Raw genomic sequence first — 12,755 nt, forward strand, 5'->3', positions numbered from 1 at the left:
CAGGAAAAAATCATCCCCAAACCATGGTATGCAATGTTTTGGGCATGATGGAAGTCTGTGATTTGGTTGAAATCACAGATGACAAAACAATTCAATGTACCCTGGATTTCTCTTCAACCATTTCATGTGTCCGTAATTCACTGCATTGTTTTGTAGGTTGCCCTAACATAACAAAAACCCTGTTACAGCTGTTAATGTAAGCACTGAACGGCATGGGAGCACTAGCTCCCATATTGCTAGCTGTGAGAAAGTACAGTTGGACCCCTGTATCCCATGGGAGATTGGTTCCAAGGTTTTTTCTTGTAATATTTTTAATATTTTCGGACTGTGAATAAGTGAACCAACTGATCCTGATCCTGCAGATAAAGGGGTCTTACTGTACCTTATCCTGGGAACATATGCCCCTGGCACCATTGGCAACTGTTAGACTGGGGAAATAATTTTATTATTTAAGTTCATCTTTCATATATAGTTTCCAAAATTTGAAAATTTCCTTATATACAGGAGGAAAAGAAAGTTTTTTTAAAAATTGAGGACAGAAGAATTTGGAACAGATGGATTCAGACATCCAGACCTAGAGGTTTCAGTGTTTAATTCTTAAAGAGATGCCTTTGAATCTTTTTCTTTCTTAGTGTCAGCTGTATTTTGTATTAAAGGTTAAAGAGATGCCTCATCTTTAATGCCTTTATGGTTGTTATTGTCTAGTCGTTAAGTTGTGTCCGACTCTTAGGATCTTGTCTGCAGTGAGGTGGCCAATGCAAATGGTAAAAAATTTGTTTGAGCTTATTTCTGAAGATTTTTTTTTTCAAATTTCATCCTTCATATGTTTGGGAGAAAAGAAATCTGAGGCTTCAAAAGTATAAATACAGAAGAAAACAAAACATACTGAGCAACTGTACCCCTGCTCCTTGCCATGAATAGATACAGAGGGAGATGAGTGAAGTGAAGGGCGGGGGGTGGGGGATGCAATCTGAAAACTGTAGCTGCCATTTTCTACCTTACAACAATATATATATTTTTTGGAAATCTTCACCCATTCCTAGGATGATCCAATGAATCTCAGTTATAGCCCTTATTTCATGGAAAACATATTTGTCTTGTTCAAAATTTCCTATTTCAAAAATCATGTTAATTATAGTTCCAGAAGCCAACATGGTTTCTATTTTACTAAATAACTGGGCTCCATTTTGCAGGTTCCTAACAAGCGTGACCTACTCACTTCCGTTTACACTGATGGCTGCTTGGACACTTTTCATTGCAGCGTTTGTGAAGAAGCTGGTGCAGGAAAAAGACCTAAGGCTTTATGAGGTAGTTTTGGAGTTTTGAGTGTTCTTCACACCTTGCAGCTATAACTTTGTCTCACAGAACTGGAGTAGGTGTCTGCTTTTCTGTGTAGGGGAGCCAGAATCATATTTAAAAAACAGCCAGACAATTGTTTTGGAAACAACTATTCGCTCTAGTAGAACAGCAGCCAGTGCACTCCACCTTGGGTAATTACAATGTACTTTCACTATCCCGTCATAACCACAGTGATAAAAAACTAGATAGTGAAATACAATAATGAGCATAAATGTATAGCATACAATAATGCTATAAGTAATGGAAGTTAAAAGAATTATTAAAAGAATATTACTGGGCAATGTTCCCTCTATTTTTCAGGCCTGCTGGGTGGAGCTCCACCCCTCTCTTGTGTGACTCTGCGGCCCCGCGCACGGCTGCGCTCCCCCACGGGGTTCTGTTGCAACTGTAACCAAAGGGGCTGGAACTGCTCTCTGTGGGTGTGCAGCGGGGGAGGAGGAAAGTTGTTTAGAGTCACACACGCTTGCGCAGTCGCACACTTTAGAGAGAATCTTGTTACTGGGAATTTTGTTGTGTTGGGCCACCACCCTGAAAGCCGTTTAACGGATTCTACACAAGATAGCATGAGTTCCTCAGGTTCTTCTCATTACACTATTTCTAAACCTAACAATCATCACCACCATCATCAATTTATTTATTTTGTGTAGCATTATTGGTACCTATGGCATTCCAGAGTCATGAAAAAGAAACTGGGCTTTATCCCCCTTAACTGTCTGAGATAAAGGGGGAATAGGTTTCAGGATTGCATGAGCAGCTGTACTCAGAGGAAACAATCATAAGAAGAAATCCTCTTACTTACTTTTTCATATAATGAAGGAGTTGTTTGGATTATAGCTGCAGCCTCTGAAAGCCATAGATAAGAACTGCAGCAGTGTAGCAGTTGTTTAATCTAATCTAATCTAATCCAATCAACGAGTGGTTCTTAACTTTATGTATATGCATAAGGCAAAATTCTGTTGGGATTTTATTGCTGCCATAATGCAGAAGGCCTAACTTTCAGAGGTGAATTGCCTCAAGTTAGGAAATCATCATAAACATCATCTCTTGCGTGCCACATGGTGCAAATCAGGACACAACAGATGATGTCTCCAGTAGAGATGGGCATGAAGCTAACAACGAACTAGGAAGTTCATCCAAAATCACAAAATCATTCGTTTGGATCGCTTTGGGTTCATCCAAATGGAGAACCCACACTTTCCTTAGTCAACATTTTTTTTGAGCAATCCCAAACTTCCTGGATCTTTCTCCCCACACCTTGCCCTGCCCCTTCCCACTGCCCCTGTCACCTCCCTACCTTGTCTTATTGCTGCTGCTGTCACCACCACAGAGCAGCTGGCTGGGTTGGTTCAATAATAATAATAATAATAATAATAATAATAATAATAATAATAATAATAATAATAATAATAATAATAATATTAGGAGCCTCATGGCGCAGTGGTTAAAACGCTGTACTGCAGCTAAAACTGTGCTCACGACCTGGTTCAAATCCCAGGTAGCCGGCTCAAGGTTGACTCAGCCTTCTATCCTTCCGAGGTCGGTAAAATGAGTACCCAGCTTGCTGGGGGGGCAATGTGTAGCCTGTATAATTAAAAAAATTGTAAACTGCCCGGAGAGTGCTTGTAGCGCTATGGGGCGGTATATAAGTCCAATAAATAAATAAATAAATAAGTAAATAAGTAAATAAGTAAATAAGTAAATAAGTAAATAAATAATAATAATAATAATAATAATAATAATAATAATAATAATAATAATAATAATAATAATAATAATAATAATAATAATAATAATAATAATAATAATAATAATAATAAATACAGTCCTGAGAGGCAAACCAAACTGTGGTGTTTTTGTTTGTTTGTTTTGAGAAGCAGCCAGGTCAGCTCCCCACTAGCTGCCTCTGCGCATGCGTCTGCCTATCAATTGAGAGGTGGGTGCATTTGCAGAGATGGCAAGCCTGGCGCCTGGGAGGGGAGCTAGGCTGCTGTCTCCAAAGATGGCAGTGCTGCCAGAGGCAGCAGGACAAAATAGGCAGGTGACAGAGGCAGCGATGGAGGCAGTGGGAAGGGGTGGGGGGAAGGCTGTGGGTGTGGGGGGACTCAGCTGAGGCAGCTTGGCTTTTGGGGGGGGTTGTCTAAAAAAGTACTGACAAACCAATGAACCAATTTGTGGTTCTTCAGGAAAAACTTTGGACATTCATGGTTCTTGGTTCATCAACTTCAACAAACCGTGAACCAAGGCGATCCACCATTTTGCTGGTTCATGCCCCTCTCTTGTCTCCAGTGCTCTCTCAATCGGAGGCAATAAGTCCCCCAAAAGTTATACCATTTGAGTTATGTTTGTGAGCATAATTAATAGGCATGTGCCGTTTGTTTGTGTATGTGTTTGGTTTTTGGACTCAACCTCCTTGAATTCTCCCAGAATTCCTCAGGCAGAATCTTGGGAATTCCTGCCCACTGACACATGCCTACATTTCCCTTACATGGAAACAGCCTGATCTTCTAGGCTGTCTCAGGCCTCTTTCCTATACAAAAAAGGGGAATTGTCCCAGTGCTTCTAAGGTGGTTCCAGATCTCTGTAGGAGGTCTAGTCTTGCTGACTATTAGGCGCTATATAGGGCATGCCTAAAGAACTACACCTCTCACAAAGAGCTAGCCCTCCCAGGAAGCATTGGGGCACTTTCCTTTTTCTACAAGGAGTAGGCATGACACAGCCTAGAAGATAGGCCTGTTTCAGGTGAGTGAAATGTTGCGGTCTGTGGGCAGGAACGCCCAGGATTCTGCCTGGGGAATTTTTAGAGAGTTCTGAGAGCTGGAGTCCAACAACAAGAACAAATGGCAATACTCCTAATAATGAACAGCACATGTTTATATGTTTATAAACATAATAATATATGTAGTTATATACATATATCATTGTAAGAAAGTTCCTGGCTCTGGCACACTACTTTTCATGATTCTCTTTGTTGTGCTCTAAGGTATGTGCAAGATTAGATTTCCTGTGAGCTGGTAGAGAGAATCAATGTGAAAATCTTTTCTGTACTATAACTTCATTTAGTTGTCAAAGTTAAGTAAAATGAGATGTCCTTTAATTGTTTACCTCAGTACTCAGTGGAAACCTGCAGTATACACTTCATAGAATTAACTGTTGCTTTTAGGTCCATTACTCTGAGATTAGTGCACATTGATTTTTAAAATGAGCTATTCCCACTAAAACATATTCTAATGTGCATACTTATTGCTGTGATTTGTCAATGATATGTTTTTAATAGGACTGGGAATTTCAGCAATTTCTCTAGCAATTTAATCAATTCAACAGGTTGGAACAGAGAAACTGATTGTTTCGGAGCAAAAAGACTTCCTAATGTGAAGAAGGAATAGTTTTAGGCCTTCAGAAATTTAACTCCAGGAGTTGATGCCCACACTAGAGTAATCTCTCTTGAAAATTGGGACAGCAGTCATACGGGGAGGAAGGGCATTATAACCTCTTTATCCATAGCTAGAGGGCTACAGTTCTTCTGTGCCATAGAAATATAATATAATATAATATAATATAATATAATATAATATAATATAATATAATATAATATAATATAATATAATATAATATAATATAATATGTAATTTCAAGAGAGGCCAACACATCCTTGGTTTTTTTTTCACCCTCCATGTTACAACAAATTTCTGCAGAATTAAAAGTGAGTAAACCAAAATATTTCATACTGCATAACTAGCACTACATTGCATTGGAGCCGCTCAACTTTAGAAACTGTGCCTCCTTGGGTTTCACTTAAGAAAGAGTACAAAGATACAAAAAAAAAACCCCTACACTGCCAATATTTTAGTGTGAGGTTCATGATTTATTCAGTGGATTAGTCCCACTAGAAGCATAGGAGCTGTTGTAATTTTTAAGAAGCTCCACATACGTGTGTGGCAAGCACCATCCATTTTGCATCATGTCATGATGTTATTTATGTTATTTACTTACTCGCCTCATTTTACATCCTGTGTAGCTCAGAGTAAGTGAGAGACCTGCACTTTTCAATCACTGTACGTTATAAACTTTCTTCCATGAAAAGCAGGGAGATAGTCACTGGAGGGAGAGGAGGGATGCCACGACACACCCCACCAAAGAGGTCACTGTCACCAACAGTGATATAGGGAATAAAAAAGCAAAAAACCCTGCTGGCGGGTCAGAATTCAATGAATTACCATAAAAAAGGATGAGGCTTACTTGCAGTTAGCTTTATCTTGTGTCAATGGGGAAAACTAGAAACTGACTGGGATAATTGTTATTAAAACTGTAGGATAAATTGTAATTTAGTCAATCCAACAAAAAAGGAAAGGAAGCCCTCGGAAATTAATTTGACAGATGCACATACTCCTATGTAAGATATGTTTAAATCACACTGAGTGTCTGTCTCTTGTGCCTCTTCTCTACAGTACATGAAGATGATGGGTGTCAATTCCAGCAGCCACTTCTTTGCCTGGTTCATTGAGTGTGCTACTTTTCTCCTAATTACGATCACGTGTCTGATTGTAGTCCTTAAAGCTGGAAATATTCTTCCCAAAATAAACGTTGTGATTTTGTTCCTGTACCTTACGGACTACAGCTTATCCATCATAGCCATGTGCTACCTCATCAGTGTCTTCTTCAACAACACCAACATTGCTGCATTGGTTGGGTGTCTTGTCTACATCTTGACTTTTTTCCCCTTCATTGTCCTGCTGGTCGTGGAGAATCATGTGAGCTTCTCAGTGAAGAGCCTCCTAGTAAGTCCTTCCTTGTGTTCAGAAGCTGGAGAATTTTACAACTAGACTTCCATTATTCATCAGCCTGAAATACATACATTCGCTTGTTTCTTTGTCATTCAGAAGCAGTATATATTTTGTATATGGTATGTTCAATGTTATAACCTAACATTAGGAATATTGAATACAAAATGAATAATATAATACTGTGATGTAATAGTACTCTATAACAACATCATATAAAAATATGGCTCACCTAATATCAAGTCAGGTAGTTGATCCATCTAGACCAGTGTTCTCTACTCAGATTGGTCGAAGCTTTCTTGGGCTCAGGCAGAGATCACTCCCAGCTTTGCTTTAAACTAGAGATGTCAAAGCATGAATCTGAGGCTTGCCGCATGCAAAGCATGGACTCTGTTACATACATATGAGCTGCTTACTTGGTCTTTGATCTCCTCATCTCTGGCATCCTTATTCATTGAGCGATTAATTGGACAATGTATTAATTAAGAGGGGAATTTTTAAATTCATTTCATGGGTCAACAAAATAGATTTTAAAATGTGTGGTTGTTTGGGCTGATGAGGACTATAAAAAAGACAGATTCATTCATTAAACCAAATGGGTAATGATAATCTTTTTATCAGCCTTTTTGGACAATTGAGTCTTTATCACCTGAAGAAATAGAGCATGTGAGCTCACTAGTTCCAACTCAGATTAAACATTGTCTTTTCCCCAAACATTTACTTTCTAAAACAGACAGATTGGGACAGATTGTATGGCATGATACTTAAGGTGATGAGTTTTATGTATATAAAACCCAACACAGCTGTAAAATTCACTGTGACGCCTGGACCACATCACTGACTCTCAGTCCAATCCACCTCTTAGGACTGTTGTGAATGTGAAAGTGTTATTCCTTAGAGGAATGAGGGATAGATGAAAAGGCTACATGTCGCCTCTGCCAGTTGGTCCTTCCTTTTCCATCAATGGTTCTTGTATGCTTGAGTGAACATGGTCAAATTGGGAGGAGCTAATTGCATAGCTCTCCAGTGCAGGAGGTACCACTTCTGTGTTTGTTTTTATCCATTACAGAATCAACTGGAGAGTCACTCTACTGTGGCTTCTGGTTTGGATGTGGTATGCTGGATGCCAACCAGCCTAACAAAGATTGCTCAGTGCTTTCTTGACCAGTTTTCCTGCCCACTTCCCCTCCCCTTCTTAACCTCAGCCTGACTTTCTCATAACCTACTTTAGAAGGTCCCAGTGAACATGGAATGAGCCATATATACATTGGGTTGGATCCAAATTCAGGCCTGTGCAACTTCATTGACAGAACTTCCCCATGCCCTCCTCCCCACAGCAGCCTCTCTGCCCTCCTGAATATGCAATATAAGAGGAAAGAGGCCTTTGCCGATGGGGTATGCAGGGTGTAGGGTGGATCCCTAAAAACCACGGAGGATACCTGTGGATCAATGCCTTCTGGCAGTAGAAGCCACGTCTTGGACAAATCCTTTGTCTTGTGTTAGTTGGAAGTATTAGAGTGGAGATAACAAATGTGATGAACAGAATGATCCTCAAAGCCTCTTTGTATTCTGTCTCTCAGGGATTATATCTTCCTGCTTTCCTCTTTCTCCCTTCTTTAGTTAAGCAATTTTTCATCCTTACCTGAACTTTATTTCTGTAATTTATATTTCTCTGAACTCTGCACATGTTACATATGTTCATCAGGGTATTTATGGGCAAGTATTTCAGTATGTTTTCTCTGCTTTTTCCAGAGCTTGTTGTCACCAACTGCATTCAGCTATGCAAGCCAGTATATTGCCCGCTATGAAGAACAGGGCATTGGTATGTGGGGTTTTTTTCATGGAATTGATTTAGATAACCCTGATGCAGTCATGTCCTTTATCATCTAATGCAGCAATTGCCCTTTGTATTCTTCTTTTTCTTTTTTCTCTTTTTAAAATAGGTCTGCAGTGGGATAATATGTATGCATCACCTATGTCAGGAGACAACACTAATTTTGGCTGGATGTGCTGGCTAATTCTGATTGATTCTGTTATCTATTTTATCCTGGGTTGGTACATTAGGAATGTTTTCCCAGGTAAGAAGAGCAGGCTATTTGAATGAATGAATGAATGAATGAATGAATGAATGAATGAATGAATGAATGAATGAATGAATGAATGAATGAATAAATAAATAAATAAATAAATAAATAAATAAATAAATAAATAAATAACAGTTTGCTGATAATTTTAAAAAATATTGTTTGGCTATAAAACTATGGTAAATTGATGCTTTGTTGACAGAAACCTGTTTTATAGTCACCATTGGGAGGCAACAAAACCATCCTTTCTACTGTAGGTTGTAGTTGCTTAACAAATGTCATGTGCCTGTAACATTAGGAACCCCTGCACCTTCATATCCCCTGTCCACAAGTTGTGATAATGAGTAGAAGCAAGTGCCATGCAGAAACCGCATAGAAAATATGAGAAATATATTGGAAAGGTGGATACACCAATGAAGGCAAAAAGCATGCCACGAAAAACTTGAAGAAAAACCCCTCCAAAATTTGTTACCTTATGATGACTGAGGCGGGTCAATGGGTTGCACTCTTCCAGCTGAAGGAAACAGCTGGGGTCACATGTACAGGGCTATTTGAGGCCCAGAGAGATCTTGTGAGACTAACTGGTCCAGTGAGAAAATGCAAGCAAGATATCAGTTGAAAGTTTTGCAACATCATTGAATCCCAGCCATGGCGAAACTTCATCTCCTAACTCTTTCCCCAAACAGAAAACTAGGTGGAAGATTGGTGAGCAGCAGAAATGGTGCCACCAGTTCACCCTCTTCCACAAATAGAGGTTGGGGCAGTCCCTAACATTTTATCTAACCTGTTTGTTTAACATATCTAGAGTTCTCCTCACACTACCATTTTCTTTGGACCTGAGATAATGAAGAGAATGTCAGAATTATTCAGAATTCAAGGTGCTTTAGATGAAGCATTTGAAAAGAGGAACTTTTTGGATTTCTCACCTTCATTTCTCTGTTATTATTCTTATTATTTTTAATTCTAGGAAAGTATGGTATGGCAGCACCATGGTATTTTCCACTCCTTCCGTCTTACTGGGCAGAGCGCTATGGTTACAGCCCAGTGTGGAGTGAGAAGATAAAAGGCTATCTGTTCACCAACTTTTTCCTGACAAGGCAGCCATCTTTCCCTGAAAAGATGTGTAAGTGTTCCAACAACTTTCAGCCATGGAGAATCTCTTTTGATGGATTCATTAGGTTTATACAGAAAAGCAGGAGGGATATCTGCCACATTGCACAATCCAGCAACCACCTTTGAGACTGAAGTTGAAAGCTGAATCAACAGACTGATTCTGCAAACACAGGGTATATGTGCCTCAAGACTCTGCCTGCATTTGGAAATATTTTTGTTGCACATTTTCTTATTTCTTGTGTGGGCTTTTTTGTTGAAAGCCCTACATGTATCTCATACGTAAGTTCCCACAATTTCAAGTACAAAAGTAAAACAGCTTTTCCACTGTTGTTGTTTTGCAGATGGTCAGAGTGCCTTGCCTCCCAACCTTGAGCCTGAACCTACCAACTTAAAAGTAGGGGTTTCTCTTCATGGAATAACAAAGATTTACGAATCCAAAGCTGCTGTTCAGAATCTCAGCCTCAACTTTTATGAAGGAAACATCACTTCTTTGCTGGGTCACAATGGTGCTGGGAAAACTACCACCATGTAGGTTTTGTTCTTGAAAAGGAGTTGCTCAGAACCGCAAGAAATATGCTTTGTAACTAGCACAGACAAATGATAAAATTTATGTATAAATACATATATACATACACACATTCTCTCTTTCTCTTTTTCTCTTTCTCTTTCTCTTTCTCTCTCTCTCTGTATATATGTATATATGTCTATATGTGTATATGTATGTGTGTGTGTGTGTGTACACACACACACACACACACACACACACACACAAGGTATATATAAAAACAACTGGGTCAGAAGTTTTCTTTGAGATCCACTTTTTCAAATGTCTTATGCCACAGGTTTTTAAACCTTTTTATTTGTGTCAGCAGCTTTGACTCCTTCACAAACGAAAGCAGATTTCTTGTCATTGCTGACAAGGACATTTAAGAGATTTTTCTACTCCCGTACAAAAGAAATACAAGCAATAATACTTGCTAAAGCTTTCCAGTTTTGAATTATTGTTATTGGGTGCTGCAGCAAATAGGCCAGTTTTCTGGACTTTGCTGTGGGAAAGTGACCTACAGCAGCAATGTGGTAACACTGTCAATGTCAAGACTCCCTGAGGCTGCAGGAGCCAAAATAACTTGCTAAATTTTCAGCTGTCTGAAGTCTCTGTGAAAATAATAATATTCTGCCCACTATGTGTGCCAGTAGCATTGCAGTTTTGTGGGTATATCTATGGTCAAACACTTGAAATACATCTCAGAATATCATCTATAGTTATTAATCTAGTATTGGGGGATTATGTATTGTTACAATATTGTCATAATCATGAATTGTAAAGTTCTGTCTGGATCTGCGTTGAATAAAGTGCTGGTTATTTGCCTAAACTATTCCTTATTTTTTCCTTTTTCTAGATCTATTCTAACTGGCCTGTTTCCTGCTTCATCTGGCACTATATTTGTTTATGGTAAAGATATCAGAACTGATCAGGATATTATCAGGAAAAATATGGGGATTTGCATGCAACATAATGTATTATTTAATTACCTCACTACAAAGGAGCACTTGTTTTTATATGGCTACATCAAGGTGCCCCACTGGAGCAAGGACGAGTTGTGTGAGGAAGTAGAAAGGTATGTAGAAAAGATGACTATAAGAAAACACATAGCACACAATGTTACTTTCCTTCCTGGGCTCCTCTTGTGTTTTGCTGTTCACATTTCTGTGTGAGGATTGTAGATGACAAACCCAGAAAGGAAAGCTCTGCTGATCACTTGTAAGGCCATTCAAAGGTGTCCACGAGCAAGCACGTTGGTTGGTTGTCCTGTCCTTGAGAAACTGAGCATGGGGGAGTAGACTGGTCTTCAATGGCAAAGGGCCATCTTTTCTTCTCTTTCCCCAAGATCTACTTATCTATCCGTATTTATACTGCTTATAAATACTGTGCGGTGTTTTTGCTTATGGTTGAGGAAGGGATTTGCTGTTATGTAGGAGAAGAGTGTGAAAATATTACTATTTTGGATACAGCTGTCAGAAAACCTCAGTCAGAATGGCAGGGTTCTAGATGTTCTAGATCAGTGGTTCTTAACCTTTTCTTAACCACAGACCCCCTTTAAATATCTTTTGTTCCCACATGTTCCCAGTTTCTCATCAAGGGCCACATCAACATCTATTCCTTGCTATAACAATAACACTTTTTAAGATGACTGGAAGAAGCTTCATTTTGCTTTGAACAGGTGCAGCCTCATCAACAGTATCAAGTTTTTTTTACATTTCAGTTTCAGCCAGAGATCCATTCTGAAGCTCAACCAAAATGTCTGGTTACGAAATTCACTGCAACAATATTGAAAAGTCACTTTACCTAACAATAACCTAACGATTTTGTTAGCAGAAATCAAAGAAGAAACACAAATAGGGAAATGGGTCCTAATCTACAGAATCTACATTTCACATGTTGCAAATAAATATACCAACTTCTATAACTAGTTGGGTACTGCATTTTTGTCTACATGTATTAATCATGATTTAGTGTATTCTACTTGTCTTCACTGCACGGTTAACTATTTTGACTGCCTTTTTTGAAATACATCTGTTCATTGTACCTTTTACTATTACAATGTATTAAGTGGTGAATAGAATGTAGTTTCATATGTCAAAATCAGGCTCAAGCAGTAACTTCTTCATTTCGCGCTGCTATGTTTTTACAGTGTTCTTCACCACTTCGCTGACCAGTCTAGTCACAGTGCCATTAAAAAACACACAGAAGAGGAAATTTCTCCTAACTTACTGAGAGGATTGCTGACCAGGATCTAGTTTGGGCCCAAATGTACTCTTTTTCTTTAGCTGTGTCAGAATAATAAAATCTTAGAACATTAGCACTGAAGTCAAGGTTTCATCACAGAATGCCGCAAGAGTTGCCAAGAACACTAGCTTTTGTACTACTATTTTTAATCATTATTGTAGTCATTTTTGTTTGGTTTTTATGACACCATTTTTAAGGCTACTTTGTGCCATTTTAGAAAGACAAATCCGCTTTCACTGTCCAATCAAAATGGATTTGTAATTGTTTTGGGTCCTGGGGCAGGGGGGGAAAAGCCAAGCATCTATTTGAACCTCCCATTGGCATTTGAAATAGTAGCTCTAAGCCCTTATCCTTGACATATTGGCCAGATGTTCTTGACACTCTTAAAAAAACAAATAATTATAATAATGATGATGATGATGATGATGATGATGATGATGATGATGATGATGATGATGATGATGAAGATGAAGAAGAAGAAGAAGAAAATCAACTTCAAACCAGACATTAAATCACAGTCCTCCCAGTTTTGAAGAATCGGCTTTTCATTTGTGCTTATAATGCTTTCATGCGTGTAGACTTCTTTCTTTCAGTTACAAGCAACAGAACAACATTAATTTTTCTTTTCATGAA

At 38.7% G+C, this 12,755-nt stretch overlaps 1 protein-coding gene across 1 annotated transcript in view; it reads left to right on the forward strand.

Moving 5' to 3' along the window:
- ABCA12 (ATP binding cassette subfamily A member 12) overlaps positions 1-12,755 on the forward strand; it is a 157,251-nt gene that overhangs the window by 74,098 nt on the left and 70,398 nt on the right. Inside the window, exons 22-28 of the mRNA XM_072977676.2 lie at positions 1,194-1,308; positions 5,805-6,134; positions 7,890-7,959; positions 8,081-8,215; positions 9,189-9,344; positions 9,676-9,862; positions 10,735-10,953. Of these exons, the coding sequence (XP_072833777.2) occupies positions 1,194-1,308; positions 5,805-6,134; positions 7,890-7,959; positions 8,081-8,215; positions 9,189-9,344; positions 9,676-9,862; positions 10,735-10,953 (1,212 nt within the window). The remainder of the gene's footprint in view (positions 1-1,193; positions 1,309-5,804; positions 6,135-7,889; positions 7,960-8,080; positions 8,216-9,188; positions 9,345-9,675; positions 9,863-10,734; positions 10,954-12,755) is intronic.

The sequence above is a fragment of the Pogona vitticeps genome, chromosome 1 (genome assembly GCF_051106095.1).
Source record: "Pogona vitticeps strain Pit_001003342236 chromosome 1, PviZW2.1, whole genome shotgun sequence".
NCBI classification, from domain to species: Eukaryota; Metazoa; Chordata; class Lepidosauria; order Squamata; family Agamidae; genus Pogona; species Pogona vitticeps.